The sequence below is a fragment of the Chlorocebus sabaeus genome, chromosome 2, assembly GCF_047675955.1.
Source record: "Chlorocebus sabaeus isolate Y175 chromosome 2, mChlSab1.0.hap1, whole genome shotgun sequence".
Lineage (NCBI taxonomy): Eukaryota > Metazoa > Chordata > Mammalia > Primates > Cercopithecidae > Chlorocebus > Chlorocebus sabaeus.
Genome location: NC_132905.1, coordinates 52,238,215 through 52,262,287, shown reverse-complemented (window position 1 = coordinate 52,262,287; position 24,073 = coordinate 52,238,215). Strand labels below are relative to the sequence as shown.

The window sequence follows — 24,073 nt, the reverse complement described above, 5'->3', positions numbered from 1 at the left end:
TAAAACATTAACAAACTTCCAGTCTCTCCACTCACCACAACTTACATCTCTCCCCATAACTTGCCTCTCTCACCATCCTCCCTTTTTCTACTACAAGATTCTACCCAGGGTAACCAACGCAGGTGCAGGTTTCTTGCTGAGTGACTTTAAAGATGAAAGTCTCAATGGGAAAAACTATGGTGTCTATGACTCACTCAATGATAATCACAAAGCACTTGAACATCTATTATCACTTCTGTCCCTTATAACAGTCCTGTTAAGGAAACAGGATATCACTATTTTCATTTAGAAACAAAAAACTGAGGCTTCAAATGTTAAATTACTCACTGGATTCACAGAACTAACCAACTGACAGTTAATTCACAAAATTAACTGGCAATGGTAGAATCTCTTACCCCACATATCTCTCTCTTATCACTCCATGGCAAAAATTCTCAATAGTTATCTCCATCCTTGTTCTCCATAATCATCCCATTCCATACCAGTCTATAATCAACTATGTCACAGAAAGTGTCCCTATCCCAATTAACGGTCTCCAGGTGCCAAATCCAATGTCCAGTCATCTGTGCTCTTAGCTGTCTTCTCAGCAGCATTTGACCAGGTGATGACTTTCTTTGAAATGTTTCTCTCTTGGCTTCCTAGACACTCTTCCTGGTTGTGCCTCTGCCTCATTGGCTGCTCCTTCTTTCTCCTTTGCTGGCTCCTCCTCCTCCCAGCCTTGACATATTAAACTGGCCCAAGGTTCAGTTTTCAGACCACTGTCTATTCTCACTCTTTAGTGATCTCACCTAGTGACATTGGTTGATATTCCTTTTGATGCCAATGATTTCCCAATGGGTATCTCTCTCCCAACCTGCCCATAAAACAGGAGCTTCCACCCACGTGCATGGAGGCCTCAGATAACCAACTCCAGAGTTAATGTTTCTGCCTGCCACAGGAAGCTTACCAGAAATCCCCTTATCCAGTATGATAAAAGTTTGGTTAAAATTTTTAACAGCTGAAAGTTCTCAGTCTGAAGCAGAGACTCATTCAAAAGAAGAAAAAGATGTATATCTTACACATATTATTTTTGTTTAAAACACAAAGGGTCATTCTATTTGTCAATCTCTTCATAGAGGACTAAAGCCTTTTCTTTTAATGTGGGTCCACAAATAAATACTCCAATCATCTTTCTTGCATAAACTATAACACACTGAATTGTCCTATGATTTCAAGTGTCATTTTATTTTAAATAGAACAAGAACATAAAGACATCAACAAAGCATTCTAAATACAGAATGCTTCTATATTTTTATTATTGTTCTCAACCTTTTATAACAGGCATGCCCATATTTAATTCTACAGCAATTTTTCATAAAACAACTCTGCTTTTCCAAGTTAGTTTTCAGACAATTCTCTTAGTTGTCCAACAAACTCTCTTTTTAAACTCATTACTCATCAGTTTACATGAGACAATGAATTATGTAATAACAATGATTAAAACAGCGAGCAGAACGAGGATCTTGGTGGCATATAATTCAAATGAAAGGAACAGAGGAGGACGGTACACCAAAATGTATTCTATTAGCTTTGGATATTTAAGGTGCTATTGGCATCAAATAATAGGTTTTATGGTGAAAACGGAAAGCACTGGTCAGTCTGAGCCCATTAAGTTGGATATGGGTTAAGAAAGTTACTGATTTCCACTGCCTACTTCTACCACCAGAAAGCCGTATTTCCTCAGCTCTACTCTATTAGTAAATGGCAAATATCCAACTGCTAAGCTAAAATCCTTAAATCCTCTGCTCAGCTAAAATGCTTAATTCCTCTCTCTTTCTTACCAATAACTAAGGCATCAATATTGTCTTTCTAGAAACCTTCAAAATATTTTCTGGATATATTCACTTATCGTTATCTCCATCCCTATCACCTACAGTCCAAAGTGCCATAATCTCCAAACTGTAATGACTTTGTAACTAGTCTCCCAACTTCTATTCTTACCTGTCCCCTGGACTGATTCTTCACATAGTAGCCCAGGAAGAACTTTGCAAAATGTGAATGAGACCGCACTGTTTCCCTGCTTTAAACTCTTCAATGGCTAGCCATTATTCTTGAATAAAATTCAAACTCCTTGCCATGATCTACCAGGTCCTAAAGGAGCTAGCCCATACCTACTTCCCCAGCTTCATCCCATACCATTCTCCCCTTGCTCACTGCTTTGGGTACACTGACTCTCCTCTCCATTCCTCTAATATGCTAAAACTCCCACAGAGCCTCTGCACATGCAGCTCATTCTGCCTAGAACACTCTTCCACTGACTCTTCATAAAAGCTACTCATTTTTCAGATGTCACCTCAAATGTTATCTCCTCCTGAAGGGTCTCCATTGATCATTCTATTTAATAAAGTCTTCATTCAGACTGTCACATCCAAGTTACTCTAAATCACAACATTTTGTTCTTTTTTTCCTTCATAACAGTTACCAGAGTAACTATCTTATTATATGCTAATATGTCTCCTTCTGCTAAAAGGTAAGGTCTCATTAGAGTGTGAGCTTCCTCCATCTTGCTCACCATTACTTTCTTACTATCCAGTTCAGTACCATTTCCTGAATGGAAAAATGAACTACTTGAATAATTTCAGCTGAAAATATTCTCTATGAGATGCAGTGAAATTTCTATACATAAAAATCCTAACCTGATCTCCACAAAAAGAACGGTATGAGAATTTCACAGCAGCTTTATTCGTAATAGTAAAAAACTGGAAAAAAAAAATCAAATGTCCATCAACAGGAAAACGAATAAACAAATTAATGTGTATTTATATTAGGAAATATTACTCAGTAATAAAAAAGAATAAATCAGTAATACAAAGTCTAATAAAAGTTTTTTGTGAAAGAAGCCAAACAGAAAAGAGTACATTCTGTATGATTCCATTTATATAACGTTCAGAGCAAGAAAAAGCATTTATTGTAATAAAAATCAGAACAGTGGCTGCCTATAAGTTGGAGACTAACTGGAAAGAAGCACAAAAGAACTGGAAATATTCTATAACTTGATAGGTGTATGGTTTACATGGGCATATATGTTTATAAAACCAATTAAATCATTTACACTATGCAAATTTTATTACAATTTTTTTTTTTTCCAGACAGGGTCTTACTCCATCACCCAGGCTAGAGCACGGTAACACGATCATGGCTCACTGCAGCCTTGACTCCCCAGACTCAGGTGATTCTCCCACCTCAGCCTCCCGAGTAGCTGGGAGTACAGGTATGCACCACCATATCCAGCTAAATTTTTGTACAGATGGGGTTTTCCTTGTTGCCCGTGATGGTCTCAACTCCTGGGCTCTAGTAATCCACCCACCTCAGCCTCCTAAAGTACTGGGATTGCAGGCATGAGCCACTGCACCCAGCCTATCATGAATTTTTAAAAAGGCAAAAAAGTCCTAAATTCATTCACTCGCACATCCCATCCGATGCAGAAACCCAAGAAATAGACTATTCACCATCATATCAAGATCTACTTATTAATTTGTTCATCTGCCTTCTAAATTCTTACTCTTCGCAGGCAGAAAATTAAAAAGGTTTGCACCATACTGAGTGTCTTGTGGCAACACAGCAAGAAAGTATCTATCACTACAAAAGATGATGAATTATGCATTTATACATAAGTAAACCATATAAAAGCATGACACAAAGGACAAAACAGTATGTAAGCCATTACAGAAGAACTAAACAATAAGGAATATTGATGAATACTAAGGTACATCAAATGACTATGTGACCTGGGACACCCATCATGAGTTGTGTGTTAAGGAACCCCTAAGCCACAGGCAAGAATGCTGTAGTTTTCAACTTCTTTCTATCCCTAAAAACATCTGAATACAATATGTATATTTTCTTATACTTATACTCTACTCCCTAAACAGTCATGTTAAGAATCACTATATAGAGCTGTAAGAACCAAAACAGTAGCCACGAGCCAAATGCAGCTATTCAGAAATTAAAATGAGGCAAGGACAAATGGAAAGCTGAATTTTTAATTTTATAAAATTTTAATTAATTTATAATACATTAAACTGTTAGAAAGATTTAAGTATACCTGTAATAACTTGGAATGTAAATTTACTATTTCACAGTAAATTTTTATGAAATATAAATACGAATCAAATATTTCTAATAAAAATTTAGTGTTATAATTGAGATGTGGAAAATTTAAACTGGTTATGAAGACTTAATACTAAAAGAGATCACATAAAATAGCTCATTAATAATTTTTCCCTGATCATATTTCAAAGTTATATTTGAGATTCACTGGTTTAAATATATTATTGAAATTAATTTCCCTTGTTTTTTTCTACTTTATTTTTCTCTTTTATGAGCCTAATATTATGAACATATTTTTTTTTTAATGTAGCTACTGAAAAACTTTAAAGTATATATGTGGCACACATTCTATTTCTACTGAATAGTACTGTCCTAAAGCTTGTATCTAAATGCAGAAGATATATCATTATGATACATTAATTTGAATATTTCAAACATCTCCTGACCTTTTCACTTGATTGTCTTCTTTTCTTTAGTTGAATAAAATCTGTTTCCACCCTTTCTGCCAGCTCTAGTTTCCTCTTGTTTCTTTTAAATGCAGCTAAACTGAATCCTATAAAATAAAATAAAATAAAAAACATTAAATATAACATTTAAGAAATACTAGGGCAATGAGTCAAATAAGATATCTGAAGAGCCTTCCCAGAAGAAAATCCTTAAGAATGTTAAATTAAGGGTTTAAAAAGTATTTTCAAGGTATACAGAGATAGTAGGAAAATAAGAGAAATAAACTAAGTTTTTAAAATTAAGAAAAAGGTCAAACCCAGAGAAACAAAGGAGTCCTGAAGGTAGACACTACCCTCTCAGCATCTGTTTATGCATGCCTCCTCGAACTGTGGTTTTAAAGGTCTCTGCGCATAGGAGGTAAGAGACGAAACTTGGGCACAATGCAGTATAAGAAAACACACTGGAGATTATCCACGAAGAAAGGAGAGAGTCTCAAAGGTTGATATGCCCAGTGAATAGAAGAATGAGAAAAAAAGTCACCAGGCACCAAAACATAAGAAAAAGTAAATAAAACATTTTTTAAACCAGAAAACCAGAAAACTTGCAAGTCTCAGCTTTGGTTCTAGATGTAAAGAGGAAACATCTCCCTAGAAATTTCATGACTAATGAGAGCATTTAGATAGGCTTCGAGTAGAATTCTTATTACCTGTGAGACCCCAGGGTAAAAAAGTGATCTCAGTGTAACAGTGCTTCAAAGGGCCTCCAAACTCAAATGCAAATACTCCCTAGAAAAACAAACTGGCCTTAACTTATCCAGACCTCAAAGAACCCCTACGTTTCAATCAACATGTGCTCATAGTTTTAAAAGAAAAATTCACAAAACAAGTAAGAGATAAACTACCAAGAATAAAAGCCAGCCAAATATCAGAAAGCGTAACCTGAACCGCAAAAATCTCAGATACTGGAATAATCAGATTAAGAATATAACATATGTTTATCCTCAGAGAAATAAAAGAAATATATCAAAAATAGGATTAAGCAGCAAGATGATAAACTGACCAGGCTGAATTGAAGAATAAATAGAGCTTCAATCCATCAATAAATAAAATAATCAAAATTTTAAAACTTGATATACAAATTTTAACAGCCAATTAGATCCAGCTGATAAGAGAAATTACAAACTGGAACATAACACTGACAAAGTTACTGAGTAAAGTTTTCTGATAATGGCAGACTAAGTTATTCAGAATAATTATCCATGGAATATTCCTAAAAATGTTGGGTAAAATATTTAAAATACCACCTTAAAAGCACTCAAAACTTTACAAGTACTAACCTAAATTCTTGGGTAAACTGTGGATTATTGCACTGTGAACATTTGCCAACACTAGCACACTTGCATTTGACTAAATGGCATCAAGGAGAGGGATACCAAGCCCAGAGCCCATTAAGAGTAGAGAGCTTTATAGGAGACACCCCCCACAATAAACTGGGAATTTAAAGGGCTAATTCTCTTAGAGTAAAGCTAATCCATAACTAAGTCCATTACTCCCTCTATCTCAAAAGCAAATGCATGCAGTCAATATTGTCCCAGATTATAGCAGAGCATGAGACTGAGAGAAGATTGGGGGAGAAAACAGGGAGAAGGCAGAGAAAAAGAAATAACAAAGTATTCAAAAGAGGTGGAGAAAGAAAACTATCTCTGAGAAACTTTTGGTCTCATGGGGCCCTTGCATAGATTTGCAAATATACACACTGTACAATCCCAGAAGAAAAAGAAAGAGAGAAGGAGAAGATGGTTAACTTGAGGAAATAATAACTGAAAACTTGCCAACTTTGATGAAAGATATGAACACCCAAGACATAAAAACCCAAGAAGCTAAAGGAACTCCAAGTAGGAAAACTGGGAGATCCATACCAAGGCACATTACAATCAAACTGTCAAAGACCAAAGACAAAGAGAGCATCTTGAAAAGCAGATTATCACCTACTAGGGATCCCCAATAAAATTATAAGCAGATTTCTCATCAGAAACTTTGGAAGCCAGAAACAGTGGGTTGATATATTCAAAGTGCTAAAACAACAAAAGCATCAACCAAAAATCCTGGCTGTGGCCAAACGGTCCTTCAAAAATGAGGGGCAAATTAAAATACTCTCAGATAAACAAAAACTGAGATAGTTCTTTTTTACTGGACCTACCCTGCAAGAAATGCTAAAGGAAATACTTCCAGTTAAAATGAAAGAATCTTAGACAGAACTCAAAGCTGTAAATAAACAATGATCTCTGATAAAGACAAATACACGGACAACTGTGAAAGATAGTCTTACTGTAATTTTGGTTTCTAAGTATGCTTTTTGTTTTCCACGATTTTTTTTTTTTTTTTTTTTGAGACAGAGTCTCCCTCTATCGCCCAAGCTAGTGTGCAGTGGCACAATCTGGGCTCACTACAACCTCTGCCTCCCAGGTTCAAGCGATTCTCTTGCCTCGGCCTCCCAAGTAGCTGGGATTACAGGCACGCACCACAACGGCTGGCTAACTTTTTGTATTTTTAGTAGAGACAGGGTTTCACCATGTTGGCCAGACTGGTCTCAAACTCCTGAGCTCAGGTGATTTGCCCACCTCAGCCTCCCAAAGTGTTATAATTACAGGTGTAAGCCACCATGCCTAGCTTATTTTCTACATGATTTTAGAAACTAAAGCATTAAAACACTATCAGTCTGTTTTGGGACAAACAATGGGAAAAGATGCAATTTTGTAAAAGAGGGTTGAGACAGAGCTGTATGAGAACAGAATTTTTATTTGTTATTGAAGTTAAGCTGGTCTAAATTCAAATTAGAATGTTATAATTTTAGAATGTTAAATGTAATCCCCATCATAACCACAAAAAAAAAGCAAGACAATATACACAAAAGAAAATGAAAAAAGAACAACACAATAAACCAAGTAGATCTAAAAGATATAAACAGAACACTCTATTCAACGATAGAATTCACATTCTTCTCAAGTTCACTTGAGATATTTTTCCAAAATGTCCCATTTGTATGTGAGCACAAATCAAATCTCAATAGATGTAAAAGATAGGTATTGTACAATGTATCTTCTCCAACTGTAACAGGATGGAGTTAGAAATCAATGGTAGAAGAAAACTGAAAAATGCACAAATTGTGAAAACTAAAATACAGAAAGAAATCAAAAAGGAAATTAGAAAATGCTTAGATGTGAATAAAAATTAATACACCAAAACTTACAAAGTGCATCAAAAGCCTTATGAAGGAAAAAATTTTACAGCTATAAAAACATTTAAAAAGAAAAAAAGATTTCAAACAACAACCTAGCTTTAAAACTTAAGGAACTAATAAAAGAAGAATTAAACCCAAAGCTAGCAGAACAAAGGAAATAAAGATCAGAGTGGAGATAAATAAAATAGATAATACCAAAAAAAAAAAAAGAAAAACAAATAAAACCAAAAGTTCATGGAAAACATTAACAAAATTTAAGATCTTTAGCTAGATTAAGAAAAAAAAGACAAATTACTATAATCAGAAATCAAAATGGGGACATTACTACTGATTCTTCAAAAACAAAAAGTATTATAGGCCAGGTACAGTGGCTCATGCCTGTAATCCCAGCAGTTTGGGAAACCAGTGTGGGTAAATCCCTTGAATACAGGAGTTTGAGACCAGCCCAGGCAACACGGTGAAACCCTGTCTCTACAAAAATACAAAAAATTAGCCAGGCATGGTGGCATGCACCTGTAGTTGCAGCTACTCTAGCGGCTGAGATGGGAGGATCATCTTAGTCTAAGAGGTCAAGGGTGCAGTGAGCCATGTTTGTGCCACTGCATTCCAGCCTGGGCAACAGAGCAAGACCTTGTCTCAAAAAAAAAAAATTATATCTCTATATACATATATGTGTGTGTGTGTGTGTGTGTTGTGTATGTGTATATGTGTGTGTCTATGTATGTGTATATATATGTGTGTATATATATACACGTGCATATATATATATATGCATATATGCACACACATATAAATAAGAGAGTTCTATGAAAAACTGGGTACCCAAATATTGGATGACCTAAATGAAATTAACAAAGTCCAAAAACACAAAACCTACCAAGACTGCATCATGAAGAAACAGAAAATCTGAATTAACCCATATCTAGTAAGGAGACTAAATCAATAATATAAACTCTCCTGGCAAAAAAAAAAAATTCCCAGACTTCATGGCTTCACTGCAGCATTCTACCAAACATTTAAACAACAAACACCAAAAAAATTAACAAAGAAGAAACATTTCCAACGTCATTATATGAGGTCAGCATTATCCTAATACCCAAACCATACAAAGACACCATAAGAAAGCTACCAACCAATACTTCTTACGAACGTTGATGCAAAATTCCTCAACAAAATACTGCCAAACCAAATGCAGCAGCATATTAAAAGGATAATACACTATGACAAAGTGCAATTTATTCCTAAGAAGCAAAGGTCATTCAACATATGAAAATCAATGTTATACACCAACATTAACAGGATGAAGGGAAAAAGCCTTTTGATCTTTTTTTTTTTTTTTTTTTTTTTACTATGTTGCTCAGGCTGGTCTTGAACTTCTGGCCTCAAGTGATCCTCCCACCTCCGTCTCCCAAAGTGCTGGGATTATAGGTATGAGCCACCCCACCCAGCATGATCATAAATGGATGCACAAATAATCACGTTACAAAATTCAAAATTATTTCATAATAAACACACCAAACAAACTAGAAATAGAAAGAAACGACCTCAACACAAAAAGGCAAAATGTGAAAAGCCCACAGCTAACATCATATCTATGGTGAAAGACTGAAAGCTTTTCCCCTAAAATCAGAAACATGACAAGGATATGTACTTTCACCACTTCTAGTACTAGAAGTCCAAATCTAATATTAGAAGTACTAGAACTAGAAGTCCTAGAAGTACTGGAAGTCCCAGCCAAGGCAATTAGGCAAGGAAAAGAGGTAAAAGCCATTCAAATTGGAAAGGAAGAAATAAAATTATGACTTGATCTTATACTTGGAACATCCTAAAGATCTCTAACCCCACCCCCCAACACAAACACACAAACCCACTGGAACTAACAAATTCAGCAAAGTTGTATGATTCAAAATCAATACTCAAAAACCAGTTGCATTTCTATAAATTAACAATGAATTAAGAAAGCAATCCCATTTACAATAGCATCGAAAAGTATAAAATGCTTAGGAAAAAAACAAAAATCAAGTAGGCAAAAGACTTGTATGCTGAAAACAACAAAACATTGCTGAAAGAAATTAAAGATGTTAATCATGAAAAGACATCCATGTTCAAGAATTGGAAGCTTTAATATTATTAAGATGTCAATACTACTTAAAGCAATCTACAGATTCAGTGTAATCCCTAACAAAATCCCAACAGTGTTTTTTTTTAAGAAATAGAAATATCAATCCTAAAATTCATATACAATCTAAAGGGACTCTAAATAATCAAAACAATCTTGGAAACAAAAAAAAAGTTGGAAGTCTCACTTCCTAATTTCAAAACTTACTGCAAAGCTACAGAAATCAAAACAGCACGGAGGCCAGGGGTGGTGGCTCATGCCTGTAATCCCAGCACTTTGGAGGCCAAAGCAGGCGAATCATTCTAAGTCAGGAGTTCAAAACCAGCCTGGCCAACATGGTGAAACCTCATCTCTACTAAAAATACAAAAAAAATTAGCTGGGCGTGGTGGTGGGCACCTGTAATCCCAGCTACACGGGAGGCTGTGGCAGAATTGTCTGAGCCCAGGAAGCGGAAATTACAATGAGCAGAGGATTGCACCATTGCACTCCAGCCTGGGCAACAGAGTGAGACTCCATCTAAAAAAATCCATTATGGAAACGGCATAAAGGTTGTTACACGGAAAAATGCAATAGATTAAAGAGTTCAGAAATAAACTCTCACATGTATGGTCAATGATTTCACGAGGGTACTAGCACCATTCAAAAGGGAAACCACAGTCTTCAACAAACCGTTTGAAAGACTAGATAACCACATGCCAGATAACGTAGTTAGACCCCCACTTTATACCATATACAAAAATTCATTCAAAATGGATCAAAGACCTAAATGTAAGAGCTAAAACTATAAATCTCTTAGAAAACAACATAGGAGAAGAGGTTGGATATAACACCAAAACACAGACAATAAAAGAAAAAAAAGGATAAAAATTTAAAAGACACAGTGAGTGAAAGACACAATCAATGGAGTGAAAAGGCAACTCATGGAATGGGATATTTGCAAGTCATATCTGACAAGTGTTAATATCCAGAACACATGAAGAATTCCTATATCTCAACAAGAAAAACCCTGATTGAAAAATAGGCAAAGGACTAGGATATGTATTTCTCAAAGAAAGCTATAAAAATGGCTAATAAGCACACGAAAAGACACGTTAACAGCATAATCATTATGGAAATGCAAATCAAAATGACAATGAAATACCAACTCACAGCCATCAGGATGCCAACTATTTTTCCAAAAGTAAAGGAAAGAACAAGGATATGGAGCAATTGGAACCATGGTGCACTGTTGATAGAATATGAAATGGTGCAGCCACTATGGAAAACAGACAATATGGTGGCTTCTCAAAAAATAAAAATAGAATAACCATGTGATCCAGCAATTCCATTTCTGGGTACCCAAAAAAATGGACAGCAGGGACTCTAACAGATATTTGCACAGCCATGTTCACCGTAGCATTATGCATGACAGCCAAAAGGTAGTGTAACCCACATATTTATCAATGGATGAGTAGATAAACAAAATGTGGTATATACATACAATGAAATATTATTCAGCCTTAAAAAGAAATTCTGACACACGCTACAACATGAACCTTGAAGAAGTCATGCTAAGTGAAACAAGCCAATTACAAAAGGACAAGTACCCTATGATTCCACTTTCATAGAGACAAAAATGAACTAGCCAGGGACTAAATGTAAGGGACATGGGGAGTTACTGTTTAATGGGTACAGTTTGGGTGTTATGAGATGAAGAGGGTTCTATAGATGATGACAGTGTTAGTTCCATAACAGTAAGAAAATATTTAAAGCTACTGAACTATACCATTAAAAATGTTTAAGATGGTAAATTTTATGTTATGTATATGATACCATAATTTTAAAAAGAACCACAAAAAAAGTACAAGAATGTTTACAGAAGCTTTATTCATAATAGCCAAAAATTGGAAACAACCCAGACATAAATGGGCAAAGGGCTAAACAGTGTTAGTACCTCCATACCATGAACACTCAGGAATGAAAAAAAAAAAACAAGCTATTGACAAACACAATGTGGATGTTATCTCCAGAGAGTTATAGTCAGGAGCGGAGAAAAAAAAAAAAGCAAATACCAAAAGGTTACAGCCCGTATGACACCATTTATATTACATTCTTGAAATGACAAAATTATACAAATGTAAAATATATTAGTGACTATCAGGGGTTAAGGTGGGAAAGAAGATAACATCACTGATCACTAGAGAACTGCAAGTCAAAACCACAATGAGATACTATCTCACAACAGTCAGAAAGGCTATTAATAAAAAGTCAAAAGATAACAGATACTGGTGAGGTTGTGGAGAAAAAGTGCTTATACACTGCTGGTGGGAGTGTAAATTAGTTCAGCCATTGTAGAAAGCAGTGTGGTAATTCATCAAAGAGCTAAAAACAGAACTACCATTTGACCTAGCAATCCCATTACTGAGTATATACCCAAAGGAATACAAATTGTTCTGTCATAAAGACACATGCATGCATTTGTTCACTGCAGCACTATTCACAATAGCAAAGACATGGAATCTACCTAAATGCCCATCAATGATAGACTGGATAAAGAAAATATGGTACATATACACCATGGAATATTATGCAGTCATAAAAAAGAATGAGATCATGTCTGCAGCAGGAGCACAGATGGAGATGGAGGCCATTATCCTTAGCAGACTAACACAGGAACAGAAAACCAAATACCACATGCTCTAGCTTATAAGTGGGAGCCAAATGATGGAAACACATGGACACATAGAGGGGAACAAAAGACAGTGGAGCCTGAGGGTGAAGGGTAGGACAGGGGAAGAAGATCAGGAAAAACAACTAAAGGGTACTTGGCTTAATACCTGGGTGACTAAATAGTCTGTACAACAAACCCCTGTGACATGAGTTTACCTGTATAATAAACCTGTACATGTGCCCCTAAAATTAAAAGTGTTTAAAAAATAAGTATTAGGAAAATAAAATACAGAAAATGTGAAGCAAAAAATTATCCCCAAATTTTCAATTTCTCCAAATTTGAAGCATATAAATGTCCAGACTGTGCAAAATGGGCACTCAACATAAAGAATAAAAAAAAAATGCCCCAAGATGCTTCATTGTGATCATCAAAACATGGGAATTAAGAGCTTCCTTCCAAACAGAAAAAATACACTAAAACATTTGTGAGTCTTGCATAATAGCAAGACTGGAAAGCAGATAATAAGATAACAATTTCCTCAAAAACCTAAGGGAAACTGACTTTCAGTCTCGTATGTACTGAATAAGGAATAAAAAAGGAAGAAAAACACATGAGATCCAGGAAACAGAGAACCTGATACTGGAGAGAGGCGAAGGAGATCACAAGGTGAAGCAAGGCACAGTCCAGGATGGCAGCCATGCAGCAGACCTAGTAAGACTCTAGACTGGAAGGTGCCAGGTGGTCTGTCTCCAAGGGAAAAAAAAGGGAACTGACAGATGACCTAATTTGTTTGCCTGATATAAGAACTGTAAAATAAGTTCCATTGGAAAGACTGTAAGACATAATGAGTGACAGGAATCATGGGAATTTAAAACTCTCATAATCCAGCCCTACTGCTACACACACATTTCTCTTCCCTCTAGCCTCCCTATATTACAACTTTTAGCACTATATGAATATTCATTCCGAATATAATTTTTTTTTTAGAGACAAGGTCTCGCTCTATCACACAAACTGGAATACAGCGGTGCAATCATAGCCCACCGCAGCCTCAAACTCCTAAGCTCAAAGGATTCTCCTGCCTCAACCTCCCAAGTAGCTGAGAGTACAGGAGTGCATGACCACACCTGGCTAATTATACCCTATTTAACTAACTTGGCTTCCTTGGAGTTAATCCTCATTTTTTCATTTGATTATTTAAATTATATTCACAGATTTCAGTGATAAAAATAAAATTTTTATTTAAAAAATAGTGTATGTTTTTAATATTTCTTTCTCATTTTATGCAAATATTTTTAAAATAGACATAATATACCCAAACATACATATTTATAACTTCATTTTTCACTTTTTTCAGTCATTAGATTTAATCATTAGCAGAGATTAGTCTTCACAATAATTTCTAGTTACTTCATAACATTTCATTTTAAGAATATATGATCATTTATTTACTCATATTCCTCTGTGTTGGGTATAAGATTTTTTCAAATTTTGTATATTCTTAATAATGCTCACTTGAGCACCCTTCTATATAAATCTCTGTCTATCTCCAATGACAGGTTCCTAGAAGCAGAACACTTAGTTGTACTACTTAGTTGTCCTCTAAAATCTCCGCCAATTTACATTTATACCTACAATGTATTATGATTATTTAACCAAACAATTACCAGGAATAATATGTTTTAAATCTTTCAAAAGTAGAAGTTAAAAGCGAACAAATTTCAAAAGTAGAAGTTAAAAGCGAACATGTACTCATTTTAATTTGAATTTGCCTGTTAGGTTATATTATGTACTTAGGACTTTTGATCATTTTTATATTGGGCAATTACTTGTATTTGTGCTGTTTTTAATTTGGTAAATTTGGCAAATTTCTTCATAGATTAAGGATATTTATCCCTTTATCATATTTGTGATAACTGTTTTTCAGTTTCACTCTTATGTAGTCACACCTTTGTTTTTCCTTCCCTTGCACTTGTATCTAAAAAGTCCTTCCCTCAGCTCAAGGACTGTTAAGTACTGACCTGTATTTTCTTCCCTTTCTCTCTCTCCATCTCTCTCTCTCTCATTGAAGGGTGGTATTATGGTTTTATTAGTTATTTTAAGTAATCTCTAAAAGGGATCTTTTAGCAATACTTTTATAAAAGCGTAAGGAAGCAGTGAGATGACCTCGGGAATATAAAGGTGGCTTAAAATGAAATAACTTTCTACATATCTTTTAACTACAAATCTTTCAACATGTAAGTTTTCTTCCATAAATATCTGTGCTACATGGGTCACAACAGAAGCAATATTATACTTTCAGGTATATATGCTCATATAGCTTAATTTTTTTTAAGTTTTTACTCACTTGTGGTCATGATGTTAGGAGGGCAAGAGGGTATTCCATGATCTACTGCCCATCTGTAGGCTCCTTCTCCAACTAAAAAGCTAACAACAGAAAAATTATTTTTAAAATTCAGTGTCATCTTCTCCTACATATTCAATAAATATAGGTAATATGGTAAGGCAATTGAGAAAAAGTCTTGCATATGGACATAATTCCTGATTTACCTCAAAGTAATAAGATGACTGCATGCTAAAAACTTCCTGAAAATTTTTCCCCAAATTAGAAATTTTACAATTGGAATGTTACAATACCATTTGCAATAACTGATTAGTAAAAATTGGCAAAACTCAACACAATAAGATGTAAAAATAGTTGACTTCTCAGTAGAAAATATTAAGATTTATCTTGGACCAACAGGGTTCTCAGTTAATGTCACAAGATTGATTAATCAAATTAACAGTTTACAATTAAGTGAATGCCTTCAGATTTGGCATTATTACCTAGTAGAATACGTGGATCCATCCAAAATTAGTGGGTACATCTAGAGATGCTCAAATATGTATGGTTACATTTCTAAGCCTTGATGCAATAAAAATATATACATAACCCTCAGAATCATTTTTACTGTGGTAAGTAAAGTACTATGGTATGTCCCAAAAGTAACTTTTAAGTCCTAAACAGCAAGTTTTAACATAACAAAGTAGATAAAAGGATACTGATAGCTAAATATAAAAGACTTGTTTTCAAATATTTCAGCATGTAGGATAATTACCCCATTCCCTAAGTAATTTGATTAAGCAAATAGTAATAGCAAGTAGTTACCATAATAATTAATCACTCTATCTTCTTCCATAGCCAACTACTTAAAGATCTCAGCCAGCCAGTAATGGATTCCTTGAACTTGTGCCTACTTGCTAGTTTTCCACTCCCTATTTTTTGTTTCTGTTATTTTAATCATTCCAACACTAAAACCTCGAAGTAATACATATTGAAGTCTTAAGATTTGACTGTTAATAAGACCAGTGACAGACTGGCAAAACAAAATCTAAGTAGACCCTCAAAAACACATCCAAATGGCCCCAATGGGAAACTAAATGGTTAGCCACAATAACTGCTTTCTAATATACATAAAGATGGGGATGGAGGGACTATTTTAAATAGAAAGGAGAGAAGGCCAATAAGAATAAACAATTTTACCTCTTCAAAATTCAATATTTAAAAAAAAATTCGAAAGGATTCTAACAATAGAAAACAGTTTTTCCTATTCTTGTAAGAAATGAAATCCACTGCAAAGAAAAGCTGTCACATAAAGTTTAAATGTTAAGATAACTTAAATAGGAGCTTGGATGCAAATTTGAACGGTCCTGATGGCATTTTTAGCATTTCCTTCTTCTAGGAAAAACAAAAACTGATAAAAGAAATAATTCTCTTCATGAGAAGATGTAAAAGAGAAGCTGAAGTAGTAAACTAAATGATCAAGACAAAAGTTTGGAGCTGAATCTAATATTCTCAGCACTCCCATTGGTCATTTTGGGTTCAATTCCAGTATCTGGAATCAGTGAGGGGCATTTTACAAAATATTCTTAGCTTTATTTTACATATTTTTTAATCATTCGAAGGTTTGATTCTAAGTAAAATCAATTTGCTATTGTCAGCTATTTAAGTTTTTAAATACTTTGGGCATTGTAAAATATTCATAGGGAGGCAAATAGTTGGATATCATCTTATGGATAAGCATACTAAATATCTACCCTTTTTCTTAACATAAAAAATTACTGTATAGTAGATCATCATTGTACAAAATATCATATAATTGCTTTTGAAATCATTTTAGCAGAAGCTTTTACTAAAAACTGTACTGACATGTCAAAAAAAAAAAAAAAATCACATTCCCAAACATTAAATGCAGTACCAATTCAAACTTCTCTCAAGCATTCTTCTGATTCTCCAAGGAGGAAACTTTTAGAAAAGGTTCACACCAATCTACTTTGAAGTCCCATTGACTCTATCATTATAACACATCTGGAATCTGACCACTTCTCACCACCTTGATTGCTACCACCTTGGTCTGAGCCACCATCATCTGATACCCACAATGCTGCAGTGGCCTCACTATTTTTATGCTTGCCTTGCCCTGTACTCCCTGACCCCAGACAATTCTCAATACACCAGCCACTAAAATCCTTGTAAAATACAATTCAGGTAATGGCACTCCTCTTTCGAAATCCTGTAAAACCTCTTGTGAGGACCAGTGCAAAAACTAGAGTCTTTTTAAAAATCTATAAGCTCCCATAGAATCTGATTCTCCCCACTCCCCAATTCACCTCTTATTCCTCTTGCCCCCTTGTGTACTCTACTCAATGTCTTGTAAAGCCACAAACATATCAAGGAGGCTCCTGCCTCAGGGTCTTCACCCTGACTGTTCCCTCTGTCTGGCTGTTTCCCTAATTTCCCAAATGGGAAACTCCTTCACATGCTCAAACATCCCTCCTTGATGAGGCCTCCTTAAAAATGCATCCCAATACCCTGCACTTCTCTACCCAGTACTCACAATCCCCTTATCCTGCTCCTTTTCCCTTTTTCCACCTTCTAACGTATTATATAATTGATAAATTTATACATTGTTATCTGTTAGTTTATCTTTGCATAAGTTCCTTAAAAGCTTCAAGCTTCATAAGGGTAGAGATCTTCATTTTTTCATCAACATATCTCAAGCATTTAGAACAGTGCCTGAAGCATTCTAAACATTGTCATGTTCTAATATATACACCTGTATTCCCACAAAATTCATAGTTTGAAACCTCACCCCCAAGTATTGGGATGGCATTAGAAGGTAGGGCCTTTTGGGAGGTGATTAGGTCATGAGGGTGAAGCCCTCTTGAATGGGATTAGCCCTCTTGATTGCCCCAACTCTGAATTCCCCAACTCCTTGATCTTGAACTTTCCGGCCTTCAGAACTGTGAGAAACTTTTATTGTTTATAAGCTACCTAGTTTATGGTATTAAGGTGTTTTGTTATAGCAGAAACTCTCTAGAGTTCACTGTCTAAATGTAATATAGTCAAAAAAAATTTTCCTTGAATACCCTAAATCAACATAACCAAATTTATAATGTTTTTACTTCAAGCTTATTTACATGTGATCCAAATATTTCTAGTCATCTCATTTCTATTATAATTTAGATGGTGAACTTCCAGGTACATGAGAGATTTTTCACTTCTGGACAAGATGGAGAAAAAAATAAAGACAAAATACAGAAAGTAGCAGTTTTCAGACATTGAGACATTAGGCAACATAGGACAGTGATCCTTGAGAGAGAGGAAACAAGGTAAACCTTGTGATTGTCTTACTGCAATCATAGGGTTCACCTTCATTATTGCCTAGAGAGTTTCTAAACCACAGCACAGGAGCTCCAGCAGTATCTCTGAGTTGAAGTGACATCCAGAGAGGGCATCCAGAGAAGCCACATAGCCACAGTTCGTAAGACCGAGTACCAGAGAGGAGAGAACTGCATATAGAAAGTACTCTAGAGATCTGCAGAGTATCCCTCTAGTCTTCAGCTACGTAGAGATCAGTGTATGTGTAAGAAGACATTACCCAAAGTCTTGGAACAAATGAAATGAAAGTTAAAAAAAAAAACCAAGTCTCCAAGTTCAGACAGCCAGGAACAACAGCTCCTGCTCCCACCAGCCAAAGTAAAGGCCTCATTCTAGGTGCATCTGTTATAATACTTTGAAAGATTCCGCCTCAATAGCAAGGCAAAATTAGCTCAAGGCCAAATGCTTCTCATCTCATGTAACAAAGTTTAAAGTGAGACCTGAAAGGCTCAAGCTGTTTTTAAGTAACTTAGCCACATCCTAGAATAAAATGTAAGAATAGTTTTTAAAATACAAAAATACACAGCACCCAAAAAGGTAAAACTCACAATGTCTGAAACCCAATAAAAATTACCAAGCACGCAAAACAGGAGGAAAAGGTAACCTATAATGAGGTGAAAAATCATTCAACTGAAAACAATCCATAAATAACAAAGAGGACAGAATTAGCAAACAAAGATATTTAAATAATTGTTATAACACTATTCATATGTTCACAAAGCTAGAGGAAAGTTTAGGCATGTAAAGTAGATACATGGAAGACATTTTTTTAAAGATGCAAATCAAACTTGTAGAGATAAAAATAATGTCAGAAATAAAACACAAGCTGAATGGGATTAGCAGGCAGCAAGATATTATGTGATTAGACAGAAAAATAATTAGTAAACTTGAAGACAGCAATGAAAACTATTCAAAATGAAACAGAGAAAAAACAATGAAAAAAGTAAACAAATCATCAGTGATCTGTAAACTACTACAAGGGGCTGAATTTATGTGCAATTAGAATTGTGAATAGAATAGAAGAGACAGGGATTCAGAAAAAAATATCTGAAGAGATAATGAGCAATTTTTTCCCAAAGCTGATGAAATATATATCCCCACACAACCAAAAAGCAAAATGAACCCAAACCAAAGTTATTACAAGAAAACTATAAACCAGTATCACTCATTAACATAGATGTAAAAATTCTTTACCAAATATTAGCAAACTGAAGCCAACAATATATAAAAAGGATAATACATTATGACCAAGTGGAATTTATCCCAGGAATGCTGCTTTATCAGTCAAAAATCAACAAATCACTAAATTAGCTAACTAAATTTTTTAAATTATAGGATCATCTCAATAGATGCAGAAAAGCATTTGATAAAGTACAACACCTATTCCTACTAAAGTTCTCAGCACACTAGGTGACATGGTTTGGCTGTGTCCCCACCCAAATCTCATCTTGAATTGTAGCTCCCATAATACCCATGTGTCGTGGGAGGGACGCAGTGGGATGTAACTGAATCATGGGAGCAGATTTTTCTCATGCTGTTCTTGTGATAGTGAGTAAGTCTCATGAGATTTGATGGTTTTATAAAGGGCAGTTCCTCTGCACATGCTCTCTTGCCTGTCACCATGTAATGTAAGATGTGCCTTTGCTCTTCTTCGCCTTTTGCCATGATTGTGAGGCTTCCCCAGCCAAGTCGAACTGTGAGTCCATTAAACTTTTTTTTTTTTTTTAAGAGACAGAGTCTTGCTCTGTCACCCAGCCTGGAGTGCAGTGGCGTGATCTCAGCTCACTGCAAGCTCCACCTCCCGGGTTAAAGTCATTCTCCTGCCTCAGCCTCCTGAGTAGCTGGGACTACAGGCGCCCACCACCACACCCAGTTAATTTTTTGTATTTTTTAGTAGAGATGGGGTTTCACCATGTTAGCCAGGATGGTCTCGATCTCCTGACCTCGTGATCCACCTGCCTCGGCCTCCCAAAGTGCTGGGATGACAGGCATGAGCCACTGCGCCCGGCCTAAACCTCTTTTTTTTTTAATAAGTTACCCAGTCCTGGGTATTTGTTCATAGCAGTATCAAAATGGTCTAATACACTAGGAAAAGAAGGGAACTTTCTCAACATGATCAAGAGCATCTGTGATTAAATACCTGCAGCAATCTTCAGACTTAATGGTGAAAGACCAAATGCTTCTTCCCTAAGATCACAAACAAGGGAAGGATGTCCATTCTCACACTTCTCTACTGTACATTGCATTGGAAGTTCCAGCCAATGCAATAAAGCACAAAAAAAAATTAGTCAAAAGAATCCAGATTAGAAATAGAAATAAAACTATACTCATTCCCAGGAGACATAATATTTACGTAAAAAATCTTGGCTGGGCACGGTGGCTCATGTCTGTAATCTCAGCACTGTGGGAGGCTAAGGCGGGCGGATCACCTGAGGTCAGGTGTTCAAGACCAGCCTGGCCAACGTGGCAAAACCCCTCCTATACTAAAAATACAAAAATTAGCAGGGCATCGTGGTGCATGCCTGTAATTCCAGATACTCAGGAGGCTGAGGCGGGAGAATTGCTTGAACCTGGGAGGCACAGATTGCAGTGAGCTGAGATGTGTTGCACTCCAGCCTGGTCCACAGAGAGCAAGATTCCATCTCAAAAAAAAAAAAAAGGAAAGAAAAAAAGAAAGAAAGAAAATCTTATGGAATCTATAAAAACTGGGACTAAAACAAATGGATTTACCAAATTCCCATGATAGAATGTCAATACGTTAAAATCAATCATATTTCTACATACTGACAATGAACATTTGGAAATTAACATGCTTAAGTACACCATTTACCACAGCATCAAAAAAATGAAGTACCAGGTATAAATATAATAAAAGCTGTGCAACATCTATACACTGGAAACTATAAAAGTCGAGAGAGTTTAAAAATCTTAATAAATGCATATATTAGAATTGCAAACAAAATTCTGGCAGGCTATTTACAGAAATGGAAAAACTAATTCTAAAATTCATATGAAAATATTAAATACCTAAAATATCAAAATACTCAAAACATAAAGTTGAAAACTATGTTTGTGAGAAAACCAGCTACTTCCAGACAGGTGTACCATTATTATATAATATCATTTTAATAAAGAGGTAGCCATCACTTTCACCTGTATGTTTTCCCATTGTAAAATATTAAAATATTGCATATGTCCCCTTGGACAATTGCCTCATCTTACTCCCTCTTCCCTCTTTCCCTGAGGTGATCACAGTGGGCTTCATAACCTACTTTACAAGTCTTTTTGTACATCTATGCACGTATTTATGTAGCCACAGAAAATTAGAGTATTAGATATGCTGTAATAATATGAAAGAATATATGGCAATGAGAAAAGCTTAAAATCAGGGTTATTGTTAACTAGAGGTAGGGCAGAGATGGGGGTCAGGGTGAGCATGTGAGACAGTGGAAGGAACAAGGAGTACATGTTAAATCTCTTCCCTTTTAACTTTGGAAAGATTTTTAAAATATTATATTACTCCTGTTAAGTGTTTGGTTGAATGATCATAAGACATTGTAGGCAGAAATGTAAATTGGCAGAGTTTAGTCTAGGCAGCTCCAAATCTTTTGGTGGTGTTTTATTTCCTATCCTAGGTGGCAGAAAACAGGTATGCATCATATTGTTTTGTAATTTTTTTAAGAAAACAGAAGTCAAAATGAACATATCATCAGCAACTTGATTTTTTTACTCTACAATGTGAGATCTATTTCTGAACTGAATCGTGTCCACCCAAAAATTCATTTGTTGAAGCCCTAGCCTTCATTATGATAATATTTGGAGATGGGGCCTTTGGGAGATCATTGGAATTGGATAAAGTCATGAGGGTAGGGCCCTCGTGATGCTATTAGTGTCTTTATAAGAAGGAAAGTTTTCTCTCTCTCAACAACCCTTTCCCTATACCCCTATCTCTAGTGTAAGGACACAGTGAGAAAGCAAGACAGAAAAGGAACGCTTACCAGAAACCAAACAGGCTGGAATCTAGCTCTTGGACTTCTTAACTTCCAGAACTGTGAGAAATACATTTCTACTGTTTAAGCCACTGAATCTAAGGTATTTTGTTAAAGCAGCCCAAGTAAATTAATTCTAACAGTAAGCCATGTTACTATACGCAAATGTTTCTGTCCTTTTTTCTAATGCCACAGGATATCTAATAATATAACTAGAAAACAGTTTATTTAGCCATTGATGGGTATTTCGGGAGCTTACATTTTTATATTCTACAAACAACAATGCTATAGCCTTCTTGTGCTCTATGAGCCTTCTTGTGAAGGCATTTTGTCTCAGGATACAAATGCTGGGCATACAATGTGCATTTTTAATTTGTACTTAATAAATAATATCAAAATGTCTCTCAACCGGCTGTTTATGTTCCCATCAACAGCAAAAGAACCGATTTTTCTATGCCCTGAATAATTCTGCATATTGTTGGTCTTTGTTAATTTTGCTACTTGAAAAAGGTGAAAATATCATCTTTTTTATTACTAACAATTCCTTGATTAATATTATTGGGCACCTTTTCATATGTTTATATCCCATTAATTTTTTTTCCCATAAATTGCCTATTTGTATCCTTTACTGATTTTTAAAATGTGAGCTGTCTTTTTCTTATTGATATTTTCTAGTTCATAAACACTCTGGATAATCTTTTGTTTGCTACATATCCTGCAAATAATTTTTCTCAGTTCCAAAGGACATACTGTCTTTTAATTCTGATCGTAGTATCTTCAGTTGTATAACCGGTATACATCTTCACTTGTCATATGTTTCAATACTTAGCTTTATTTTTTATCTTAATAAATTTTTTGCTGCCTCATAGTCATAAGAATACTCTCCCATATTTTTTCCTAATATTTTTATACTACACTTGTTTACTTTTGGGTTTGGGCATTTTCTTAGTGATATGACATCGGAATTTAATGTTCTTGCACTAGGTGGCCAACTGTCCCAACACAATTTATTTAATACACCATTATTTTTCCCCACAATGATTTGAGATGACACTGTTTTCACAGACCAAATTCCCTCATGCACTGAGTCAGCTTCTAGACTTGCAGTTCTTACTGATCTTTTTATCTATACCTGTATCAACCTGTTTTAATTCCTATAGTATTACATAAAAGTATCATGCTATCCATTAAGTACGTCCAACTCTTTCATCTGTTTTACAACTGTCTTTACTATTCTTTTACATTTGCTCCTCCATATAAATTTGAGAATTTGCTTGGTAAACGCCATGAGGAGTGGGGGCAACGGGATTATAGTAGACTTGTAGGTGAACTTCCAAATGCTTTTTACACTGTTTATGCTATTTTTCTTGCCAACCAAACAACTACATCTTCTCCTCCCTACTGGATACATGTCTTCTAAATTGTTTAGTTCATGTTAATTAGGTTCTACACACAACAGAAAATACTGGGTGAAAGAACACAGTCATGTTTAAATGCACATTACAGAGAATATAAATCCAGAGACAATCTCTTTGCACTTAATACTCCCTTAAAAACGTATGGATAGAAGGACTCCACATGTACCTACTAAACAAATACTTAGTAAATTTTGGATTGATAATCTCATACCAGTTAAACAAAATAGCATGGGTTTAACATAAATCATGAGAGAAGCATTTTTTAAATAAATCATGAGGGAAGATTTTTTTAAATCACTTTTCTCACTTTCAGAGTTACCAGGAAACTTACTGAAATCAATCCAACAGATATTAGAAAGGATCTCAATAAATCAGATTTGCTACCCCTTACCACTGCTTGATCAAAAACACATAATAAA

The 24,073-nt window shown here is 35.2% G+C and overlaps 1 protein-coding gene across 9 annotated transcripts in view; it reads right to left on the bottom strand.

Moving 5' to 3' along the window:
- Positions 1 to 24,073, bottom strand: part of TASP1 (taspase 1) — a 255,191-nt gene that overhangs the window by 177,120 nt on the left and 53,998 nt on the right. For all 9 annotated transcript variants that reach the window (XR_005235672.2, XR_005235673.2, XM_007960419.3 and 6 more), the window contains 2 exons: positions 14,894 to 14,973; positions 4,536 to 4,642 (listed from right to left, as the gene is read on the bottom strand). Coding sequence is in view for 7 of the 9 variants with exons in the window: in XM_007960419.3 (XP_007958610.1) it covers positions 4,536 to 4,642; positions 14,894 to 14,973 (187 nt within the window). In the remaining 2 variants the exon portion in view is untranslated. The remainder of the gene's footprint in view (positions 1 to 4,535; positions 4,643 to 14,893; positions 14,974 to 24,073) is intronic.